Source organism: Toxotes jaculatrix, chromosome 14, assembly GCF_017976425.1.
Source record: "Toxotes jaculatrix isolate fToxJac2 chromosome 14, fToxJac2.pri, whole genome shotgun sequence".
Classification (NCBI taxonomy): Eukaryota; Metazoa; Chordata; class Actinopteri; family Toxotidae; genus Toxotes; species Toxotes jaculatrix.
Genome location: NC_054407.1, coordinates 10668233 through 10691113, shown reverse-complemented (window position 1 = coordinate 10691113; position 22881 = coordinate 10668233). Strand labels below are relative to the sequence as shown.

Genomic DNA, 22881 nt, shown 5'->3' with positions numbered 1-22881 from the left:
ATTAGCTCTTGCTTTCTTCCTATTTTAGAGCCAGTGAGTTAAATGTGAAAGTCTGCATAGGTAAGTTTACAAACAGAGTTTTTGACAATGTGGATAAATCGCAGTTGCTCCATAATGTACAACCTGAGGCACGTTGAGCGTGAAATACAAACCGACAGTTACAGCAGATGAGCTGGGGAAATTATTTCTTTTTAAAAGTGCACTTTCAAATTGGGGACAATAAATGTGTTTTATGTTTTAAAAAAAGAAAAAAGTCAGCTGTGTATGCATTGCATGACTCTTTGGCCTGTAGAGCACAGTAACAGAAGGTACTCCTCAATAAATATAAACAATTCTGCAAAACATTCAAAAAATGCACAAAAAAAAAATCTAGAAACACTCCCGTAACCCCTCCCTCCCTCCCTCCCTCCCTCCCTCCCCCCCCCCCCCCCCCCCCTCCCCAGTCAACACTGTCAACATAGTCAATGTACAACAACGAGCTCTAAAACTCTGACAAACAAACAGTAGTTGTGCAGGACCATCTCCCACACTGCAACTCTCCTTCCAGTGATTCATCCTGACCATCCGAGATCAAATCAGCCCCTGAAGCAGAATGTTTGATCAAGTATTTCGTCCTACAAAAGTTTACAAAAGATCCTCTTTCTTTCTTTCTTTCTTTCTTGATATTTACAGTCTAAGCTGTGCAAAGACAGGGCAGGAAAAACAAAAACAGTGAAATTGGGAGTTCAACAGAAAAGCGACAAGGATCTGTGTGGAGTCAGATTTCATTGGCTGTTAAGAATAATGTTCGTGGTCATGCCAGGTTGTCATCCAGGGCTTCTTTTCCAGGTTTTCCCACTTTCCGTTTCCAGGGTTTATTGCTCTCTCCTCCCGTTTGATCCGAACTGCATTGTAACTGGGAACCTTGTCTTCATATTTGGCACGCTTAAAAAAGCCACACTGCAGTAGAGACAAAAGGGAAAACAAAATCAATTTTTTTTTTTCCTCAGAGAAAAAAGCTACTTAAAGAAAGGCGGAGAAAACGAAGGAAGTTGATGAGATCAATCTGTTTCACAGGCAAGAGCGAAGATGCACTGAATCTATTAAGAGGTGCAAAAAGCCATCTGTGCTCCTCTTAAAGAAGGGAAACATGTTCTAATGAACCTGTTTTCAAAAGGGAGAGAGAAAGAAACCTTCGGACCAAGTGACTGCATGTGCAACAGCAAGAACAGAAACTGGAAATAGAGGAGGAGAAAAATCAAAGAGATGCAAAGCAGCCTCCATGGTGTAGTTCCTCAGAAAATGAAATAGCATAAATCACTGCTTGACAGCCATCACCGCCCCTAGCCATGCAGGTAAACTGTAAGGATCCACACATACGATCATGTGTGCAAATCTTTTAGGCAAAAACTCTTCGCAGAAATAATCAGTCAGCTTTTATAACAGCATTCCTGTTACAGCGTGAGAATGGCCCACTGCCTGCCTAACACCATAAAGCAGTGCTTTTGAAGCAAAAAAAAAAGGAGCAGGAAAAGAAGTTTCACTCATTCATGGCAGGCCGGGTAAGTTTACCCTCTTTCTTTTTTTTTTTTTTTTATGCATTTGACGTCAGCATCTCTTTTTCGGGTGGGTCCTCTTTATTCTTTTTCCCAAAGACTCCACACTGAGGAGAGGCAAATTTGTTAGAAAACGTGTGTAATCGCTGCTACACTTTTTTTTTGTAAATGGTGCTTCATAGACATAACTCAATGGTAAAAAAAAATTGAACTACCACAAAGGGCTTTTTCAAATCATAAGAACGTAGGTATGCTGTATGTGTTTTTAGTAGCCAGGGTTTGTGGGTGTATCCTGGTAGGTGGGCCTATGTCCTTCAGTCCTACCTTCCAGAGAAGAAAAGCCAAGAGGCCTAACAACAGCAGCCCGAGCAGGATGGACAGCACGATGATCCACCATGGTACTCCTCCATACTGAGCTGCACGCCTCTCTGGGAACACTGTCAGTCTCACCTGAGGAACACAAAACAGTGGCAGAACACCAATGTTAAGATCTCTGGATCAGAGTCCCAGCTACACTTTAAAATCTCTTTTTGTTCTCTTTGTTTATATCACACACACCAGCTGAGGTTTTGGTGTCTACATACTACAACATCTGCATTAAAGACCTTATCCGTTTCTCGATCCAACAGAGTTACATATCATTCAATTTTTCTTCCTGGTGTGTATAATCACCTGTGTCTCAGCATTTTCCAACACTGTGTTCTTTGCTGTGCTATCAACATGCAGAGAGGCCTCCACTGTCACCTCCACATGATGTAATTTGGAATAATCCTGTATAAAGAAAACAGGAGAAGATCAAGTTGACATGGTGCTGGAAGCAATCAAAGAAAACACTAAAATAAACATCAACTTGCTGCAATAAAATAAATAAATAGAGTGTGTCCGAGGCAGCCTATGAAGACTGAATGGTGTTTTTAATTCAGTATAAATTCTTTATTTAACCTAAGGCAGAGTGAAGCTATTACAGTCCTCCATAAAACTCTACAGTGGTCTGCTAATTTGCACCCTCATTTAAAAAAATGTTTCTGGTGTAATGACCTGCAATGTATGATTTAAACTGTGTTATTGATCATTTAGGGGAATGACGGCTGATTTTGTCTGGTGCAAACTTAATACTGTTCGATTATGAACTGATTAAGTTTAATCATTCACATATGTATGAGAAGTTAATAACTCATATTAAGTTAAAAATTCAATTTATATTACTAAATTCCTTTAACACCATAAATGAGACTACTACAAGAAACATTAGGAGAAAAATATATGTGAAAATTAGTTCAACCCACATTTGAATAATTCGAATTTTAATCTTAATTTAAAATCTAAAAACTAATTTCAGCCTGTCAAAAAGCTTCTGTGAATTTCCTTTACTTTCTCCTTCTCAGGACAGTGAACCTGATTCTCACAGCCAGTACAGCAGAGTTGCTACACGTCTCAAATCTTGACGTAAGAGAAAAAACACTTAGTTACCTCGATGAATGTGCTGTTCCAGAGGCGAGAGTGGAGAGTGATGACTGCATTACTGTCCAGGCCCCGCAGGGGGCACTTTATGGTCACACACTGAAGCCCACTGTCACAAGACTGTCAACAAAGGAGTACAAAGTTACCACTGGGTTCCTCCACTACTGGTTTCAAATGCACATAAAATAAAAAAATATATACAACAATAGAATAGAATAAAACTTGGTTGTGTGGTGTTACCAGAGATAGAGATTGCTTGGTGTCAATAAAACGGGAAAGAGTGCCCTCTTCACTTCCCAAGATGTTACTCGCTGCTCTTCTTGACCTGGTCTTGCTTGGTTCCTTAAAGCAGAAAAGGAAAACGACATTCAGCTATTGTATTTTACCCTCAACTTCTTTATTTGTCTAAATGTGCACTTCTTCCAACACATGCCTCTGCTGCTATGTACAAAGAAACATCGAGTGAAATCCAATATGTGCAGGTAGAGTGACGACTGCACATAAATGTGATGTTTTCACTGACTGACCAGGCCAAGACTGTTGATCTCGCCTCTAGGTGAGCACTCCATCTGCTCCACTCCTGTGGAGCTGATCTTCATCAGGTAGAGCAGCCACTTGCCCTGCTCCGTGTGCTTTGGCCACTTGATGTTGAGCGTGGCGGTGCCAAAGTCTGTCAAACGCTTTCCCAGGTTAATTATCTATAAAACAAAACAGGAACAGTGTCCTCAATGTAGTATTAATCATCTAATTAGAGAACATGTAACTAGACGAACGCCGGATTAATTAAAAAAAAAAAAAATCAATTAAATAGAGAGAAATATTTCAAGAGTGTTCTAAGAGACTACTGATCTAGCAGATTTTCTGTACTCACTCTGAACTGATGTGTGATGGCACTGCCAGTGTCACTTTCAGCCTTCATGGCCGTCTCACCTTTGACCTCTCCTGTGAAGTACACCTGAGAAGGCTGGGCTTGTCTGGAGAGACAGAAATACACAGTTAAGCGCCATGAATTGGTGCACAGTCGTGGGTTTTTTCTATGTGTGTGTGTGTGTGTGTGTGTGTCTCTTTTACCCTGTTACAGACAGCTGCAACACGATGGCCACTTTTAACTTCGCTTTGACAGGAGCTAGGCTCTGTTGGCTGCTTGTCCTGTCAGATCACAGGTCATACACAGGTTAACACAAGGAACTACAAATGTTAATACATAATTAAGGTAAATGCATTAAGGTCCAGGAGCATATCTGCTGTATCTGCAGCACGATTTATTCATATGACTCCAAAGGGAACCTCCCTCTACGCCTCAAATGATCAGCACCACCATCAAAACCATCCATCATTCAAAAATAAATCACCTACCAACCATTATCTTCAACTATAAGAAGTGTAATCAATGATTTTTAGATATTTGTGCTGCAGGATTACAGGCTTAGATCTACTTACGTTTTTAGTTGAAGATCAATCTCCAGTTCAGTAGTGCTGAGAGAGATGCCTGACGTACCCAAAATAATGTAGAAGGTCGTCTACATGCACAAACACACACATACACAGTATTAACAATGACACTTTTTGTACAGGGGAGGTAAACAGAACCAAAAGGTGTTTTTTTCTCACCTCTGAGTCACGTTTGAAGGGGTTTCCAAGCTCACAAGAGACCTCAGAGCCATTTTTATTGGCTGTGCAGCCTAACGACCGGTCCTGAAATCAATAACAAGTCCCAGTCAGGACCACAAACTGTGTGTGTGTGTGTGTGTGTGTGTGTGTGTGTGTGTGTGTGTGTTTGTGTGTGTGTGTGTGTGAGAGAGAGAATCAGAAGGAGAGACTCACACCACCACGGTATGTAGAGTAGGTCAGGGAACGCGGGAAGAAGGCATTCAAAGTGGCTTCGTATGCATCATCTGCATTGAGATTGGATACTTTGACCTCCAAGGCGATATCCTTCTGATTGCTGAGCGAGATCACCGGCACACCGTTCTCCCTTTACACACGCAGAATTTATTACAATTTATGAAATTCCTCCTTGAGAAAAAAAATGATACCCTTATGAAAAACAGGTGTGTGAACGTGTGTGTGTGTTCGTATCCTCTTACAGTTCTAATGGTACGAATGTTTTTTCTGTCTTCTGGCCGTAGCGATAATTCACCTGCAGGTTGCTCTGGCACACATTGTCGTTGCCACAACCCTCCTTCAGGAAATTCACCTACAAACACATTTAAAAGTTCACACATAGGCAGTGGGAACCTCTACTACATGTCAGTAAAGTCGATGCTTCAGTAAGCTCAGACACACCTCTGCTCGAGTCGTCTTTGACTCCTTGGGGTCCAGGACAGGTGGCAGTTGAGGAGCTGAGCTCTGCCTGCGTTTACGCGTGGCATCCTGGATGTCCACGGACACATCAATAGGGATGGCGTGCAGCTTGTCTCGGATATTTTCCTGTAGGGCGACCACATCGCACAGCATTACACGATGCACTTTGATCAAGAGAGAAGGTACAGAGAGAGGTGAAAATTTTCCAGTGAGAGTCACTACCTTTATGGCAAGCTGACGTGTAACGCACTGTTTCGCTCCTTTGCTGGTCATGGTGATGGTCCCTCTGGATTCGTAGTTTTTGTCAGTGGCAGAGGACTCGGTGAAGGTAGCCCTGCGAGAAAGAGAGTCCTTCCCATGGTCAGCGTCTGCCTCGAGGGTGTACGCCACCGCTGCATGGGACAGAAGAAGGGATGTGTTGTTCAAGGCTTTCGCCTCCCTATTCTATGCTATTGAAACTGATATTTTCTGATAATGATAAGAGGAAACATGTTAAAGATTAAATTTAATAAAGAAAAATGTGGCTCAGCTTACTCAGTCTGGGAGCATAGCTTGTGGGGTTGGCAGTGTAGGTGAAGCACGCCTCAATGTTCAAGCTGGGGAGACAGGAGACAGAGAGTTTATCCACAATCAGACACCATGGTTTTAACTCATCATCATTTTAACGAACGCCCAGAAATTAAAAGATGCACCAAGTGAATTAAAGAAAGTACAATGCCGTTTAGTGATTATCTTTTATTAGCTTCTTCCATAAATAAAATAATTCATATACATATGCACAACAGTCAAAACTTACCAGAAGTTGTTGTCACAGTTCTTCTTGGTGAGGTCAATTTCCTTTGGTGAGAACTTGATTTCTTTCTTGATGTTAATAACTGGACGGGCTCTGGGGCGGGGGGGGCAACACAATGAGCAACAGTCTCAACATAATGAGAGAAACACAATCAGATTAATGTACCAGTTTACTCACTTGTAGACAAAGACTGAGTCAGAGAGGGATCCGACAGCCAGGTCAGGGTAGGAGTTCTTATCCAGGTCCATGTTGCCTGCCAAGGAGTAGCCAAAGAGCCTCGCTCCTGAAAGCTGACCAGACAGCACCTAAAGCAAGACAAAAACACATTTTCTGTAGGTTACAACAAAAGTTTAAACTTATATTATGTTGTAAAACTTTCCAGTATTTCCCTCAACCTCACAGCCTTCCTACCTCACAAAACAAAAAAAGCAGAGTTATAGTTAGGATAGTTGTTTATTATTACATACCTGTGCTGGTTTTTTAGAGCTGAGTCCTGTGGCTGATCCACCGTAGATGTAGACAGCCCCTGCACCATCATTCTCATAAGGAGCTCCCACTGCAAAATCTGTCACAACAAAGGGAAACAGTAACAGTGTGGTTTTACAGGTGCATGCATTTCATTCGCAGAGAGTCAAGAATGACCAGCAGACAGTCGGATACACACTGCATGTACATGTACAAACACAGCAGTCTCACCATGGTAACCATCCAAATTGATGTCTCCCAGGTTTTCCACAGCCAGGCCAAACATGGAGTCCCGATTTCCGTCTATTCTGGTCGGCGTGACTTTGTTCCACTTTCCCTCTTTGTTGACGTAGACGTAGACAGCTCCACCAATATCTCCGTCCTTCTCAAAGTACTGAGGTGCTCCCACCACGATGTCCTGCCAACTAACAAACAAGAGCATCACGTGGTAGTAAGCAAACAGTAACAATAACAGCAGAGGTCACAGGTTATGTGTATCACCCTCCGTCACTCACCCGTCCCCGTTGAGATCCAGCACAGCCAGGTCGTAGCCGAAAGATGAGGCCAGCCCCTCCCCCTCCAATGTGTACTCTTCCAGCAAGATGTTGCTTGAGGACGAGCCTTTCTTCAGCAGCACCACTGCCCCGCTGTGGTTCGCTCTAGGAGCTCCGGCCACCACCGTCAGCTCACCCTTCTTGGTCAAACTCTTCCCCGAGTCCAGAGAGAAGCCTAAAAGAAAGAGACAAAGGAACGCTTGCTGACATAGTCCGAAAATGGCCAGGTATTTCAATACAGTGCTTGGTGTATATGGAACAACAGGAGTCATGGAAAAGATTGAGCATTTTACCCAGGTAGCTGTTGGGAGGGGCAGGGACCAGTTCCTGTTTCTTTTCTTTCTCATCTCCTGTCTCAAAAGGACCGTCGTCATAGATGCCCATCTCAAAGAAGGTGTTGTTCCTTTGTTCCAAGCGTACCACGCCTTTAAGAGAGGAGCAGGAATATGATGAGATATGATGGTAATAAAAACACACACACAGAAACACACACACACACACATATACATTAGACTACCTTTCCAGTTGTATGCTCCAGGGGCCCCAAAGATGAAATAGTGGTAGTCCTTGTCAAATGTGGCAGAGAGGCCCTGCTGGCAGGAGCCAAACATCTCATGGCCTCTGGCCCGCCTGTCGCAAAAGTGCCAGCCACCTCCGTCTTCACCTGACACGGAATTGATTGTCAAGTCTTGACTCAGCACGTAGCAGCGGCCGATAATGTCACGGGATTCGCTGGGCTTGTTCACGCTGGTCCGACGCTGGTAGCGATGGGCACAGGTCTACCAGGGGAACAGAGACACATGGTTGATGTGATGAGAGCGACTTGTGGTGTTAAGTGGGGGCAAAAAACCTGCAGCTGAAGTTACCATTAAAGGTTTAGATGCTTTAACCAGTCTTAAACTGATTATCTTAGGATTTTGGAACATTCTTATGAGGGTGTCCAAACAAGTACCTTTAAACCAACAGAACTGTAAGTAACCCCAGGCAATGTGTCATGGTTTCCAAGGTTATTCTTGACATGCATATTCAGACATTTTTAAATTATCCAAAAAAAAAAACAATTAACAGATTGATATAGTCATTAGCTGTTGCTCCAGCTGTCTGCATCTGTTTTCATATCCATTATCCAACAGACTTGTTCAAACCTAAGAGACTTTTTTTTTTAAATGGCTGCACCTTTTTATTAAATGGAAATTTTTAAATGTTTATGCAGAACTTTGTTATACAGTCCATTTCCACTGACTTGGTGTAAATCATATATTTTTGTTTATTTAAAGAGAACTGTTTGGACAACTGAAAGATGACGTTCATAACTTACCACAATCTTGCCTCCTGGTCCCTGACTGCTGACTGTCACGCCCATCCACTGGTTCTCTTTGCTTTCACTGGTTAAATCCTCTGCACAGAGACAGAGGACAGAGACACATATAGACACAAAGAGGGTGATGTGACTCAAGTCTCCGTAGAGCAAAAAGTGTCTAAAATAGCCACAAATATTTTTTAAAAAAATGCACAGGTGTTAGCAGATATCTCACCATCATTATCAAAGTTAACTCTGGCACAGTTCGTTGAGGTGGAGCTCATGTCACAGCTGTAAAGTCCTCCTGGCACTTTAGATTTTTGACCACTTAAGGCTTTCGCCCTCGGGGAGCCGACCAGCAGCCTGCAACACACACACACATGAATCCATTAAGCTTAACGCCATATTCAACTCAGTAAAATGCACATTGTCAAAGAAGCTCAAGCGGTAACCCCCCCCCCCCATCCGTCATCTGGAACGCTGGCATTTCTTCCACTTGAACATTATATTATCACACATTCCAGTCTACTGCGTCACACAGCAGCCATATTCACACACTCACAAACACACACACACACACACACATCCGCCACCAAACTGATGTTCCATATCCTCACCGTCCAACTGAGTCAAAGACCCCTTTCAGATGCCTGCTGGGGCTGATTGAACCAGGCTTTCTATCTCTCTCCATACACACACACAAACACACACACACGCACACACACACACACACACACACACACACATATACACAGTGGATGCCTTTGTGAACCAAGGACAAGGGCGAATGCCACACCCAAGCCTTGACGATGGGCATCCAGTTTCCCAAGGTTTCCTACAGAGTAAATCAAACAAGTCAAGGATGTCATCCTCTAAAATGATGCTTTGTGGAGGTTTACAGCGGAGACACACACACACTCACTGTCGATACACACACTCTCTCTGGTCTGCTTTGTCTGTCCGATGACCTTCAGAGTTAACGTCGTACAGCACAGTCTTCACCAGATGACATTAAGCAAAGCCATTTTTAGCTGCAATACAAAGCATTCTCAGATACACCATCTGGGAGGGAATTTACAGAGACATATAGTCAGAGTGAAGAGCCGAGGCCTAATGTGATCAGCATGTTTTCAGCGTCGACCTCCACAGTCAGCGCCGCAAAAAACACTCACTGCATGTGGGAGGAGATTTCAAACTATCAAGTTAACTTTTTTTAAGACAGCGTAAATCATCGGGAATATTGACTTCAGCATGCATGATGGGGATTAGCAAGGGACAATAAATCTGTTTATGTGTCATACAAAAATATGGCTTGTTTTCACGAAGTTACCCACGGTCTCTTAATGCTGCTGTTATAAACATAGATTTTGCAGGAATATCTCTACAATAAACTGCAGTCAGAGAAGCCATCACAATAGAAACACACTCCTTCTGCATGATGGACAAGTGTACGCTGTTTCCATTTTAACCACTGGATTGGTTTGGCCCGGTTTCAAAAAACCAGAACGCTATCATTTGTGAAGTCATCCCACCCATTTAGTGTCCAATCCAGTCTTTTCTAAATTACAAGGGGAGTGAAAAAGCCACTTGACACTTGATTCCACATAGTCTGGAGTAAACTTTCCACCTCTACGTGCACCACCATGACAAACAGAAAACATGTTTTAACACCAGGGGAAATTGTTGAGGGCATGTGCTTGTCTATCAAAGATGAGTCTAATTCAGATGAGTCAACTCCTCAAACAAAGGGTTTCTGACTAACAGTGAATTCCAGACGGGCACATCTCCACTCAACATTGTCCTCAGAGACACAGGAAGACAGGAGAAGAGAAGAGAAGAGCTCTGCCAAGACATATGGACTCTGGGAATGGGGATCATTATGTCCTGGGATCTCTGCTGCACTGACATCTCCATAATCCCTTTGTGAAATTCATTCAGTGTGTTGCTCAGTGATTTCAGACAAATGCAACAATAGTCCAAAAAACAGCAACAGCAATGTGATAGTAAAATAACACATTATATCAACACTGTGTTACTGATGAAGTGGACATGTAATAATTTACAAAGCAAAAAGTTACACTAGTTACTTACATATGATCCAAATCACAAAAATACTTGGAAGCAAATTCCAGTGGGACGCTGCACATCATTACTGCTATTATAATTTTTTGTCCACATAGACTGAAGTACTGACATGGTGTTACAGGAACTATTACTGTGATAAGGGTAACCTGCTGCTCCACTGACACTGACAGTGACCCAGCTGTTTATCTAATCATTCACCACCAGCAGAGGAAGCTCCAAACACAGTGGCTTAGTCTACAGGAAGGACTAAGGCAAACAGCGAGAGTGAGAGAGTGTGTGTGTATGTTTGGGCAGTGACTCGTAAAACAGACACACACATTCTGGCAGTGACATTTGGACTCGGCCTGCGCAGGACTACACAGCGATCAGTGCAGAGTGGCCATTACAGAAGCATCCCACTGGGAGAGGAGTGTTGTTGTTTTTTTTTTTTGTTTTTTTTTTTGTTTGCAGAGAACTGGTTGACGGCTAGGGCACAGCCCGTTGCTTAGCAACAGCCAGTGGCGCCCCCATCAACTTCAGCTCCAAATGAGTTGCAGATCCAGAGGTTCACGTCATGTGTTACCCAACTTCTCCATCTCCATCCGTCTGCCAGGCCTGAGCCTGCGGGTGGAATAACAGCTCATATTTGGTGCCCAGATGTAAAACTGATTCATGCTCCTGTCAGAATTCTTTCAGCCATCACTTCTTTCTTTTCCTCAGTTCCTATCTCTCTCTCTCTCTCTCTTTGATGTTGGATAACCTCAACTAACCTGAGACTGAATCTGAATATACTATATACACTCAGAGTATGTACACTCACTCACAAAGCTGACTTCAGTATTAAACTTCTATTAGACACATTATCTAGCAAAAAACATACATGCTCCAAATGTGTCTTTCTTGGAAGACATTCTTAAACACACACAAAAAAGATATATTTCTAATGTTTATGAAATCTTTGGAATAAATTTTAATTATTCCACTGATCACACCCAAAAACAGTGACAGACTGATAAAGAATGTCAGACAGAAGAAAAATACTCAGGCATCAGTTACAGAAAATACACTTACTATTCTGAGCTATGAAACCGAAAGAAACACAATTTAAAATATTATACAGGCATCACTGTGCACCACTAATGAGAAGCAAGCTTGGTCTAAGCTCTCCTAAATGTATTAAATGCAAGTCAGAAATTGGCATGTACGCACATTTGGTTTGGAAATGCACAAAGATACAGATATTTTGGAAAGAAGTGAAAGATAAGGTGGTTGACCTTGATTTGATATGACCTGGAGATATCACCTCTTCACTGTATTTTGGCAGCTAAAGTGAACAGGGCAAGGAACAACCACAGCACTAAATTGATTGGAATATGATAGTATATATAATAGGAAAAACAAATTCTGGATTTCTAAGTACTTTGTCCTTTCTCTAGACAATTGATATAAGGATGATTTCGTTAAGATAGTTCAAAAATTATTTTTAAAAAGTGGTTCTGTACCTCAATTAACTTCAATTTAAAAAAAAAAAAAAAACAACCTCCTATCTCCCATCATTTCTGGAATCTAGACACAGTATGACATTGACATTGGTATTTAACATCCCAGCATGTCTTGCTTTCCTCTTTCTCACAGCGTCTCTCTCTCTATATCCTTTACTGTTCTTGCTACATTTCTTCAGATCCAGTTAAATTCTCAGAGACACATACACACACACACACACACACATGCATTTACTTTCTCCCACACATTTCTCACACTCGATCCAAGCTCTTCAACTTCCCTGAACTCTCTCTCGGTCTCCTCCCCCTCCTCCTCTCCTCTCCCCTATCATGCATTTTGTGCTTTCCTTCTTGATTTTATTATACAGACAGCTCCATCTGGCAATTATGACCAACCATGGAACGTTACGCACACAGACACACACCTAAACAGACACATGCGCACATGCATATACACAATCCCATCAGCCCCTGCCCTCTCCTGCAGGTACATGTAATAATCATCCCTGCAGGGCATGAAAGACAGCGGAAGACGTGAGTCTGAAGAAAAGTTGGCATACATGGCTGGCAAATGATTGAGACTCACAGTGCACACCCAACAGCCAGGAGACACACGGGGGGGTACAAGCATACACACACACACACTAATACTTACTTAAGCACACATTGTTGCAATGTACTAAAGTGAACTCTTGCATCTATTGCCTGTTTTTTTTTTGCCTCAGGTTAGGAATGTATCAAGCAGCACAGTGAGCTCTCTGACACTCTTCCAAATGACTGACAACAGGGCGACGCCTCAGTGCTCAGCCACAGCATGCATCGGCACCAGTAAAACACACACACACACACACACACACACAGCATCCACAGGCAGCACATGAATGCGTGTGCATACACACAAATACACGGTCCGCAGCCAGAGCACATTCCACCTCCGTCACAGCACTATGAGCACCGTCACTTGCAAAACAAACATGGCCTCCTGCTCAAACATGCGCACACACATTCAGACTTGTATTATAATGCAACACACACACATGGCCCTGATGGTTACAGCCTGTCCAGTTCTATACTGATTGAAGGCAAGATTGTATTGCGAAAGATTTGTTAAAAAAAAAAAAAAAAAAACTTGTTCAACAAAGTATGTGGAAATGGTTTCTCACAACAAATATCACTATATATTTCATTATCAATTAATCTGTTGATTATTTTATCACCTAACCACTTAATAGTTTGGTCAATAAAGTGTCGCAAAGTAGTGAAAAATGCTTATTTTGTTTGTCCAGAACTCAGAGATCCTCAGTTGACTGTACACAGAGTGCACAGAAAACCAGCATGTCTTCACATTTAAAATGCTAAAACAGGCACGTTGGCCACTTCTGCTTGAAAAAAAAAAAGACAATGAATCTATTTTCAAAATTGCAGATTAATTTTCTGTTAATCTGTAACTCAAACTCAATCTGCATTATCAACACTGACATCTGTTGTTTTCTTCTTCTAATTCACTTTACAACCTGAAGCGGGGGGGGGGACTTTTTGGTGGCTTCGGTCTTGTGCTGATCAACATGCGTCTTTCATTTAGAGACAGCCTAAAACTAGGACATAAACTGCCACTGTGTGTGTGTGTGCGCGTCTGTGCGTGTGAAAGTGTAGCAGTAGCAGAAGAAATGTGTAAATAGGTTTAAGGACAGTGTTTAACCTCTGTGGAGAAGGTTAAAGACTTGGCGATGCTTAGTAACTCTGACCCTTCATTGTCCTGAATATCTTGCTGTGGGTACACACACTGTGGTGACCTTAAGGGAATAGTTGAACAAATACAAATGACTACCTGGAGTGCAGCTTCCCCCCATCTGTGTATTGATCGTCTTTGTGTAAAAAAAGGCCGTACAACTATCAACATATCATTACCAGGAGGATGCTGTTTGCTCTGCTGGTACTTTAAGATACTTAGTGCCTTTACTTAAGTATATATTTTAGGTGTATTCCCTGTCATACTATTTCTACTCCACTACAGTTCAGAGAGATATATTTTACTTTTTACTCCTTTACCTTCTTTTTAATCACTATATTTATTACTTACTTTGATTAATTTAATCATAATTTTACATACAATACATATCATGAGCTCGTAAAACATGATGCATTTCTATAAACTGAACAACCTGACAATATAGCTGAGAAAGAGGTTAAAGTTAGCTCCAACTCTGCAACATTAAAATACAACTTACACGCCTATAAATCTGTAATACTAATCCAGTGATAAATAATGAGACATTCATAAGAGGTATTTTTCTTTTCTCTGATACTTTAAGTTTTTTGTTTTTTCTTTTTTTTTTTAAAGATTGCTTTTACTTAAGAAACATTTTTGAATCCAGGACATTTCATTGCAACACACTGCATGAGTATTTCCTGCTGGGTCATTATAACAAAGTTAAAGAGCTTCCCAGATTAAAGACTCTTCTGATCTCGGGTCAGTTTATATTTTAACTATTCAAACCAGTGAGCACTTGATGGCATTTAGCCTTTATAAAGAATGACAAATCCCTCTGAATCGGAGCCCCCCCAAAAAAATGCAAACAATGATCCGAGTAGATGTTTTAGCCATAAATGCCAAGACTCGGTCTCTCTTAAAACCACTTTGGCAGAAAGTTGGCAAAAAAAGAGAGAGAGACGTGCGCGCGCACCTGTGCGTGCCCGTGCCCACCAAAAAATACAATGAAGGTCCAAAAAAAAAAAACACAAATTGTAAGTAACCTAGAAGGAAAGGCTTATTAAAAATTAACAAGAGGTATGGTTAAACTCATAACAGGTGTAATAAAGTTGCAGTACTTTCTTTTACGAAGTTTAACACCATGGTTTGCTGAGATTTTGTGAAAATAAGCTACTGCTTTGAAGCTACCTGCGACATACCTGAGCTCAAATGATGGCGTAGCATTTAGCAGCCTCACGGCGTTTTTACGGTAACTTCGGTGCTTCTCAAAAGTTGGTTTAAAAGGACATTTTTCATCTCATGTTGCGGCTCTAACAACCCAAAATGAGCTTACAGCCGTCTGCACCGCTGTGACATTTTAATTACATGGTTACTGAAGTTATTTTAAAGCCATTTAAAAGCGTGTCTCCAAGGCTAGGACGACGCAGACGTAAATAAATGGCCTCTAAGGTGGTTCCCCCTTAAAAACATAACTCTGGTTCTTACATTCTCTTATCCACCGGTTCAAGCTGCCGGTGCATGGCGAGAGAGAAGCCGAACAGGCTGCCTGGGTCCCCTCTCTTCGTTTGGACATTCTCGGTGTCCAGGTTGAAAGCCGACAGTCGTCCACATCCCAGGAGAAGGACGAGCAGCCACAGTCCACAGGTGATCCTGCCCTCCATGAGACACAGTCAAACAAAAAGGCTCCCTCGCACTGGTGAAAGGTGAGTCCTTGTCGAAGGAGGCGAAGAGTGCGAATGACTGACTGCTCCAAGGTTGAATGTTGTCCACTGTACTTTCAGCTGCCCCTCCCACCCTGGCACGCTCACACACACACACACACACACACACACACACACACACACACACACACACACACACACACACACACACACACACACACACCATCCCACCACACTTCAAACAGCCTGCAAATCAGTCTCATGTTGTCAAGTACATTTTAGTTGGAAACGATTAATGCCTCGTTTGTCTGTTTGTTTGTTTGCAGCAGATCAATGCTGTAATCTATGTGGGTCAAAGATGCCAGAGACTGTGTCAAAACAGATTTGCAGTGATCAAAATTGATGCTGGAGGCTACACTGGCAGCTGCTGACTGTAGATCTCTAAGTATAACACTGTAATAAAGGCTGCAGTTAAACTCCCTTGGAAACGAGAGTAAACAAAACATATCATCCCACAAGAGGGGAAATATTGGCAAAGTGACATAAGAATGCAATCGGGCACACAGCTTGCATGCTCTCATAGAAAACTTTTTTGTTTTTGTTGACATCAAACATCCTTGTAGTCAATACAGTATTTTAGCTAGAAATGATAATATTCCCTCTTCCCTCCCTCTTGTTTTGTCCGGACAACAATAGCAACACAATTATCTAGAGTGGGAGAGACAGATGGAAAGAGAGGAACAAAGACTGAGATTGAGATAAAGATTTTTGGAGCAAATGAATAGAAGAAACAGAAATATGTAACAACTGGTGTGTTTGCAGCACAGTAGCAGGCCTCTGCAAACCACAGCCCAGAAAAAAATCGAAGCTAGAAATTAGTCACAATTTAGAAATTACACTCCTATAGGCGTTCATGCTCAGATCATTACATGCGATCACCACAGGGCCTGTGTCCTCTTTAATGACTCATTAGATGAGTCATTACAGAGCTTGAAGCAGCCAGAGACCGGACTGGGCACAGACCTGCACATTAACACACTCCCTCACTAGATGGTTTTCAAGGCATTCCATGAGACGCTGACCCAAAGCTTGTCCCCGCAACACAGTATTTCAGCAGACAACACCGGCTTTGTCTGCACACAGAGAAAGAGGGCAGACAGAAAGGGAGAGGGAGAAAGAAACTGCCCACATAAAGTATAAAAGGCACAAATAATGGTGGAAGAGGGCAGCCCAGAAAGGGAAAAGGGCAGGGGAAGAATGTGGTGTCTGTACAGGTCTGTTGTCCACTTAAGTCTTCATGAACAGGCTTTGGAAATGTCTCCAGAGAGGATCAGTTCTGTGATGCAGCATTAATTGGAACTGGACCAAAAAAAAAAACATATGTTTACTCCTGATCTTTTATATTTAGTTTTTAAGTAACAGATAGGAAAATAAGGTGCAACTGATATTGATAAAGGCCACAAAAGCCACAATCAATCAGACTTTCAAAACCCTTTTTTTGTCCTGGTCAGTCGCATGTTTTGATATTACTTTAGCTTAAAAAATGTCTTTCTTAAAAGTAGAAGAATCCCTTAAACATGTGACCATCTGCCTGTTTACTCTTTTTATTTTAGCATCTGTGTGTGTGTGTGTGTATTTTTCTTCCTGTCCAGTTTGGGCTGATGTTGTTCCAGTTCCAGCTTATGAGAGCAGACAGCTGACGGAGCAGCAGTGATTTATGGATCTGTCTGCTGCAGGTCAGGAACAGGAATCAGCCCTATCACTGATAAGAACAGCAGTGTGTAAAGTGAGGTGTGTTAACTCAGCTTGCCCTTCCGTGTGTGTGTGTGTGTGTGTGTGTGTGTGTGTGTGTGTGTGTGTGTGTGTGTGTGTGTGTAATAGATGGCACTTCCTCTGTCTGACATCCAGTCACAGGTCTCCTTCTTTCTCTGTTGCTCACCATTCATCCCTCCAAAAAGGGACAGCCAAAACAAATTCTCTGACTGTGTTCGTGTTATTTTTTTTCAGTTGTCTAAGCACCTCACACACCACACACTCACCAGCCTGTTAACATCATTATTCGCCCCCTCCCCACCCCTGATTTCAGACCAACACTTAACAGTAAAAGCACCCAAAATCCTACTTATTCACTTTCACCAAAAGTGAATAAGTACTTCTTGACTCAAATAGACTTGAACTGATTTGAATAAATAAAGATATGGTACATCTAGATTAGATACTTGAGAACAGACTGTGAAATGAGTCAGTATCAAATGATTAGTCATTTATACAACTCTGAATAGACTTGCTGACTAATTTATTAATGAATCACTGCTGTGTAAATCTCAATTGAAATGCATATTATTTACTGATAAAATATTGTCTACACACACACACGTGCTGCTTAATGTTTGAATTGCCTCTATACAGAATTAAGAATTACATCACATCAGATCCATGTACAACATGTGTTATGACAACAGAGGAGCAAAAAAAAAAAAAAAAAAAAAAAAAACGATGGAAAGCGATGTTCTCTGACACACACTCACAAATGCAACGCCTTGACTCGCCCGAGCCACCTCCCTGTATTTGTTCTTGAAAGCACAGCTCCAGGTACACTAAAGGAAGCAAACACACACTCACCTAAGGGTGTGGCAGGGTGTGTGTTTATTACACCGTAGAAACACATAGCCTTGGGATAGTCATAAACACACACACACACTGTATATGCACAGTCAGTTTCACAATCACTCTGAACTCCAAACCCAAGATCTTTCACAACTGCAACACATTATTGCACTGCACTTTCCCTGAGCGCTGTTGATTATGAGAGCCTGTAAATATGTTGACAGCTGCTCATCTCAGAGTTAATTTATGGCCGACAATGATTTAGATCAGAGAAATAGATGAAACAGCTAAAAAGCGAGAATACCTTGAACAACAACGCAGCACAGAAGGAGGATTAATGAGTGCTGCTGACTGAGCTCTTCTCAAGTAACAGTGGGCCTAGGTTTGACTATAAATGGTGTGTGGCAGCATCTTAAAGGAATAGTTCACCATGTTTGCCATATGGACATGACGGCGGTCTCAGTCTTCTTATCTAGCAAAGGAATCAAACTTTCCCAAACTGTCAGGAGTCAAGGAATTTGTTTATTCCATTCCCAGAGTCACAGCTGAGAGGAAAATGTTGCTTCCTCACATTTGTGGCCAAAGTGACAATGACAAAACAAAACAGGTTACACAACTGAATCTGTACAACAACGATGTTGAGATAATACAAATCAAACACAGATTTCCAGCTCCAATACAATTTAATGAACTCTTATGAAATATTTCTGACGTGAACATTAAGAATATATTGTATAAGGGAGGTAAGGAGGCTGTGTAGATCACAGAGAGCTATCAGTTAGCAATGAAGTGACATTGTGGGGACAAACATCTAATTTACATTCCCCCATGTGGTATCTCTTATTCACAGTATTGATCCAATGTCTTTCTAGAACGTACACTCTCATGGTTAAAACATAAAGAGACACACACACACATGGCTGACTGTAACAGATCATCTACCCATCTTGATGAGTTTATTGATTACAGTCAATAAGGAGTAATTGATGTCTTCTCTTGTCCAGAGGTGCTGTAACACCCAAGGGATAATTGCAACACCCCCCCCCCCCCCCCTTTTGTACATTTACCTCCCAAATGAGCAGTGTGTATGTGTGAATATATGTGTCTTCGTGTGTGTGTGTGTGTCCCAGCCCTGGCCAGAGGATGTAATATGAGTTGGCAGTAGCTGTGGGAAGGGCCCCAGTGTTAGTGGGTCCAGGTGTGCTTCAAAAAGATGTTCGCAAAACCCCAAGCTCTCTTTCAATTTTCTTTTTTTTTCCCCTGACAGATTCAGGTTGACGATGGACGCTTGTCTCAGCTTATAAAACAACACTCAAGTCACAGTTTCTCCCTGGTTAGGTAATATGTCTGTATCCCTTTTTTACTGTCCAGTCAAGTCAGATGTACTGTTTTCTTTCTCTCCTCCCAGTGTGCTTCAGTGATAACTAGCCTTTTGAATTTTATGTTTTATGTCCTTGGCCATCTGTCACATGCTGTAACAAAACTGAAAAAGTAACAAAAACCGTAACATGTCTTTGATGATAGATATTTCACAAGTTGACCAGACAATTTGTTTTGCAAAAGCTGAGCGAACAATAAGTGGACCGGCTGAGAAACCACGGGCAGGGTAGTAAATATCACTGTCCCCACTCTCTGAGAAAGACAGTTAAGTCCAAATTGCTCCAGTAAAGTGCCTCAGTGGTAGACAGTAAAAGACTGTTAATGTACTGAGTAGCTCTCACATATGTGTACACACACCAGTGCATACACACTGTCCTTAACTCAAAGCTGGCATGCTGGCATAATTGCCTTGCAGCCAGAGATAGCTATACAGTATTACAGTATTGGGTGGGACTCACTGTTAATTCACACACAGACACAGACACAGACACAGACACACACACAGACACACACACACACACACACACACACTCTACATACATAAATACTGAGCTGTTCTGGGCAGTTTTAATGGCACTTTGAGGATTCTGGCAGGAACCTTCGAACTTGTGAGGATTGTTGTAGAAATTCCTCCTCCAGTCATTTTGGCACCACAGAGAGAACTTCCTTCCCTGTTTTTTTTTTTTTTGTCCACTGCACTGTACTACACACACACACACACACACACACAGAAACAGCTCATTTGCCACAGTTGAAAATATGTATGGTGTGTAGTAGGAAGGCGTGCAGTCAACTTCTTTGTCCTCTCATCGAGACAGGACAATATAAATATCACATTTATCATATTGTAATATTGCATTGGATATCAGTGATCAGTATTGTGATGGTTCTGTCTTTGTTTTAGTGAAACTTTGGTGAAACAGATCAAATAAAATGAGAAATTGGAAAGGGAAATTTTTCAGACGAATAAAGAAACAAAACACTTGTTCTCCTTTGAATCTTATCTGATTGTAGCCAAAGGTCTCCACACCTCTCAGTGAGGCCTACACACACACACACATATCATACACACAGCTAACAGGGTATTGTATATTTTGTATAACCGGTTTTCCTCAGGTCCACACACAGCAAGAGAGGGCATTGTGCTGGGCAGTGAGCTCCAGTGTGTGTCTGAATCTCAGAAAACAACAGAAGCAGACAGATACCATTTATCAGAGACCTTTTAGAGCAGCCTCGGGCAATGCATACCACACACACACACACACACACACACACACACACACACATACACAGACAGTGCACCCTTTGCTCTTATTTTGTTGGTTTGCTTTGGCTTTTTAGACACAGGAATGGTGTAAAAGGAACAAAGAGACACTCAGAGAAGCCAAAGAGATACACCCAGGAATCGAGGGATGCGCGGATAGCTCTGTTTTCTTATCTGTGATCTGACAGCGCCCAGACCACTCCTCTAAAATATTTCCACTGTTTAAAAAAAAGAAAGAAAAAAAAGAAAAGGCGTTCCCAGCAATGAAAGAGTCAAGAGGCCAACAGAGAAAGTTTTCCACCTTGTAAGTGTCAGTCAAGAGGGAGCTCTCCCGGCACGTCTGGTGACTCGAGTTTAATGGTCCTCCTCTGGCACACACACACGCATTCTTAGCGATTAACTGTAACTTGTGACACACATATACTCTATGTGGCCTAATGTGACTCCAGAACATCCTTCATATAAATGTACTTAGCCTCGTAGACTCATTAAGGATTGATTCCAGTAATCAGTATCATATGTCCCAGGTACTTCTTGGTATTATATTATCGTTGCGACAAAAGATGAATGAAGAGTCTCTCTGAATCCAATCATATTCTCGTGCTCTCCCGAGCCACTCTCGATTGGTTTTTCAGTTGGTCAGTCCACCACTTTAGTCCAGACCAAAATTTCTCAACAACTACTGAATATACTACTACACACCAACAGCAGGTAAATGTTTTCAGTTATCCTGTGTCGATATTTCACAACATATTGGATGGATTGACACTCATTTTCTAAACACATTCCTGGTTACCTGAGAATTAATCTTAATAACTTCCTGTACCACCATTTTTTGTGAAATATCTTGACAGCTGTTACTTTCCTACTGTGTCATGATGAAGAAACCCCTCTCACTGTGGAGATGTCCGTGACCAAAAAGTGTTTACTCACTCAACATCAGCCTGTAACTACATGTCCTGCCACAGTGAATATTCATCTCCAAGTACCACACTCAGCTGTTCTTGTTTGGCCTTCAGGTGTGTTGACGCAGTCAGATTCAGCACATGCCACCTGTGCATGTGAGTCTGAGACAGATTTGCCTCCACAAGTCTGAAAATGATCTAACGATCTAACTTTGTTAATGCCACAATTCAACGGGTCACCAAGGAAACCAAGAATTCCTGTGGTGCTGCTCCGTAAATTCCCAGGTAAGTGTGATATATCACAGTTTCTCTCACACGCACACACATACAGTGATGTAGGTTTCCAGTTGTTACAAACCAACTCAACATAATAGGTGGTAAATATAACAACAAAAAATATTAAATGTTTTCACACATGGTGGGCTACATGAGTAATTCATATTGCAGAAGTGAACACAAAATGTGAACGTATCTTCAGCATTAGTGATGTAGTGTCATAATAATAATGTATTGCAATCTTACATTAATTAAATTTTACTATATTTGGTTTAGGCAGCAGGATAGTTAGCTTAACAACTGACATTTTGAAATTATTTACTATTAGATGAAATTATTCTGGAAAACCGAATACTGCATGTTGCTACTGTCAACTAACAGACTTTGGACAATGCATTCGAATTATAGCAGCTACAGCAGCTTATGAAAAATAAGGCATGTGTACAAGAATTCAGAAAACAGTTATCAGAACACAGTACAGTATATACATGTAGGGTGAAGATTGTATTAATATGTGAAAAAAGTGTTTCCCAACAACAAAAAAAGTTACTTATGTCAGAATAGGCATGAAGTCCAGCAGTAGATTTTAAGAGACTGTGCTAACTGAATACTGCAGAGAGAGAGATAGGAGAGAGCAGGAATGAGTCCCAACATGCAGGAAAAGAATGAGAGGCAGGAAAGAGAATTCATGACCACAATCCAACACCTCACCCTGCCACTCCCTGCTCCTCCCCAAATCCTACCCTCTCACCCACCTCGACTCCCCCCTCTTATCTATCTTCTGCTCATTGCCTTCACTTTCTCTCCTTATTGCTGACAAATCACTTTTTTCAGATTTTATTGTCATTTCTGAAAATCTGTGAATCATGGGCTGGTGGGAGGCCATCAAGAATTGCCTGCATGACTCTTCAACAGCCACCTACCCCCACCCCCCTAAACAACACACACACACACACACACACACACACACACACACACACACACACACACACACCACACCCTGCCCTCACATCAAATGGCATGAGCTATATTGCTTCAACAAATAACCTAAGCTTCAGTGAAGAAAGTGATCTTCAGTTCAATATCTTCCAGCAGAGCA

At 41.8% G+C, this 22881-nt stretch overlaps 1 protein-coding gene across 2 annotated transcripts; it reads right to left on the bottom strand.

The window, feature by feature from the left end:
* Nucleotides 1–438: 438 nt before the first annotated feature.
* itga6b (integrin, alpha 6b) lies at nucleotides 439–15443 on the bottom strand. 2 transcript variants are annotated; one of them, XM_041055640.1, is made up of 26 exons: nucleotides 15175–15443; nucleotides 8648–8775; nucleotides 8431–8510; nucleotides 7630–7891; nucleotides 7406–7537; nucleotides 7074–7287; nucleotides 6790–6983; nucleotides 6561–6658; nucleotides 6271–6398; nucleotides 6097–6186; nucleotides 5835–5896; nucleotides 5523–5692; nucleotides 5283–5426; nucleotides 5084–5193; nucleotides 4821–4971; nucleotides 4608–4691; nucleotides 4437–4516; nucleotides 4068–4145; nucleotides 3868–3970; nucleotides 3524–3694; nucleotides 3237–3338; nucleotides 3006–3116; nucleotides 2208–2306; nucleotides 1860–1985; nucleotides 1552–1642; nucleotides 802–939 (listed from the first exon to the last, which is right to left on the bottom strand). In XM_041055640.1, exons 1-25 carry the CDS (start codon nucleotides 15348–15350, stop codon nucleotides 1574–1576), a joined length of 3162 nt encoding a protein of 1053 aa, XP_040911574.1. In that variant the 5' UTR covers nucleotides 15351–15443; the 3' UTR covers nucleotides 802–939; nucleotides 1552–1573. The 2 variants fall into 2 exon arrangements, with proteins under 2 accessions (XP_040911573.1, XP_040911574.1); XM_041055639.1 differs by lacking the exon at nucleotides 1552–1642 and having other exon boundaries at nucleotides 439–939.
* Nucleotides 15444–22881: the final 7438 nt, after the last annotated feature.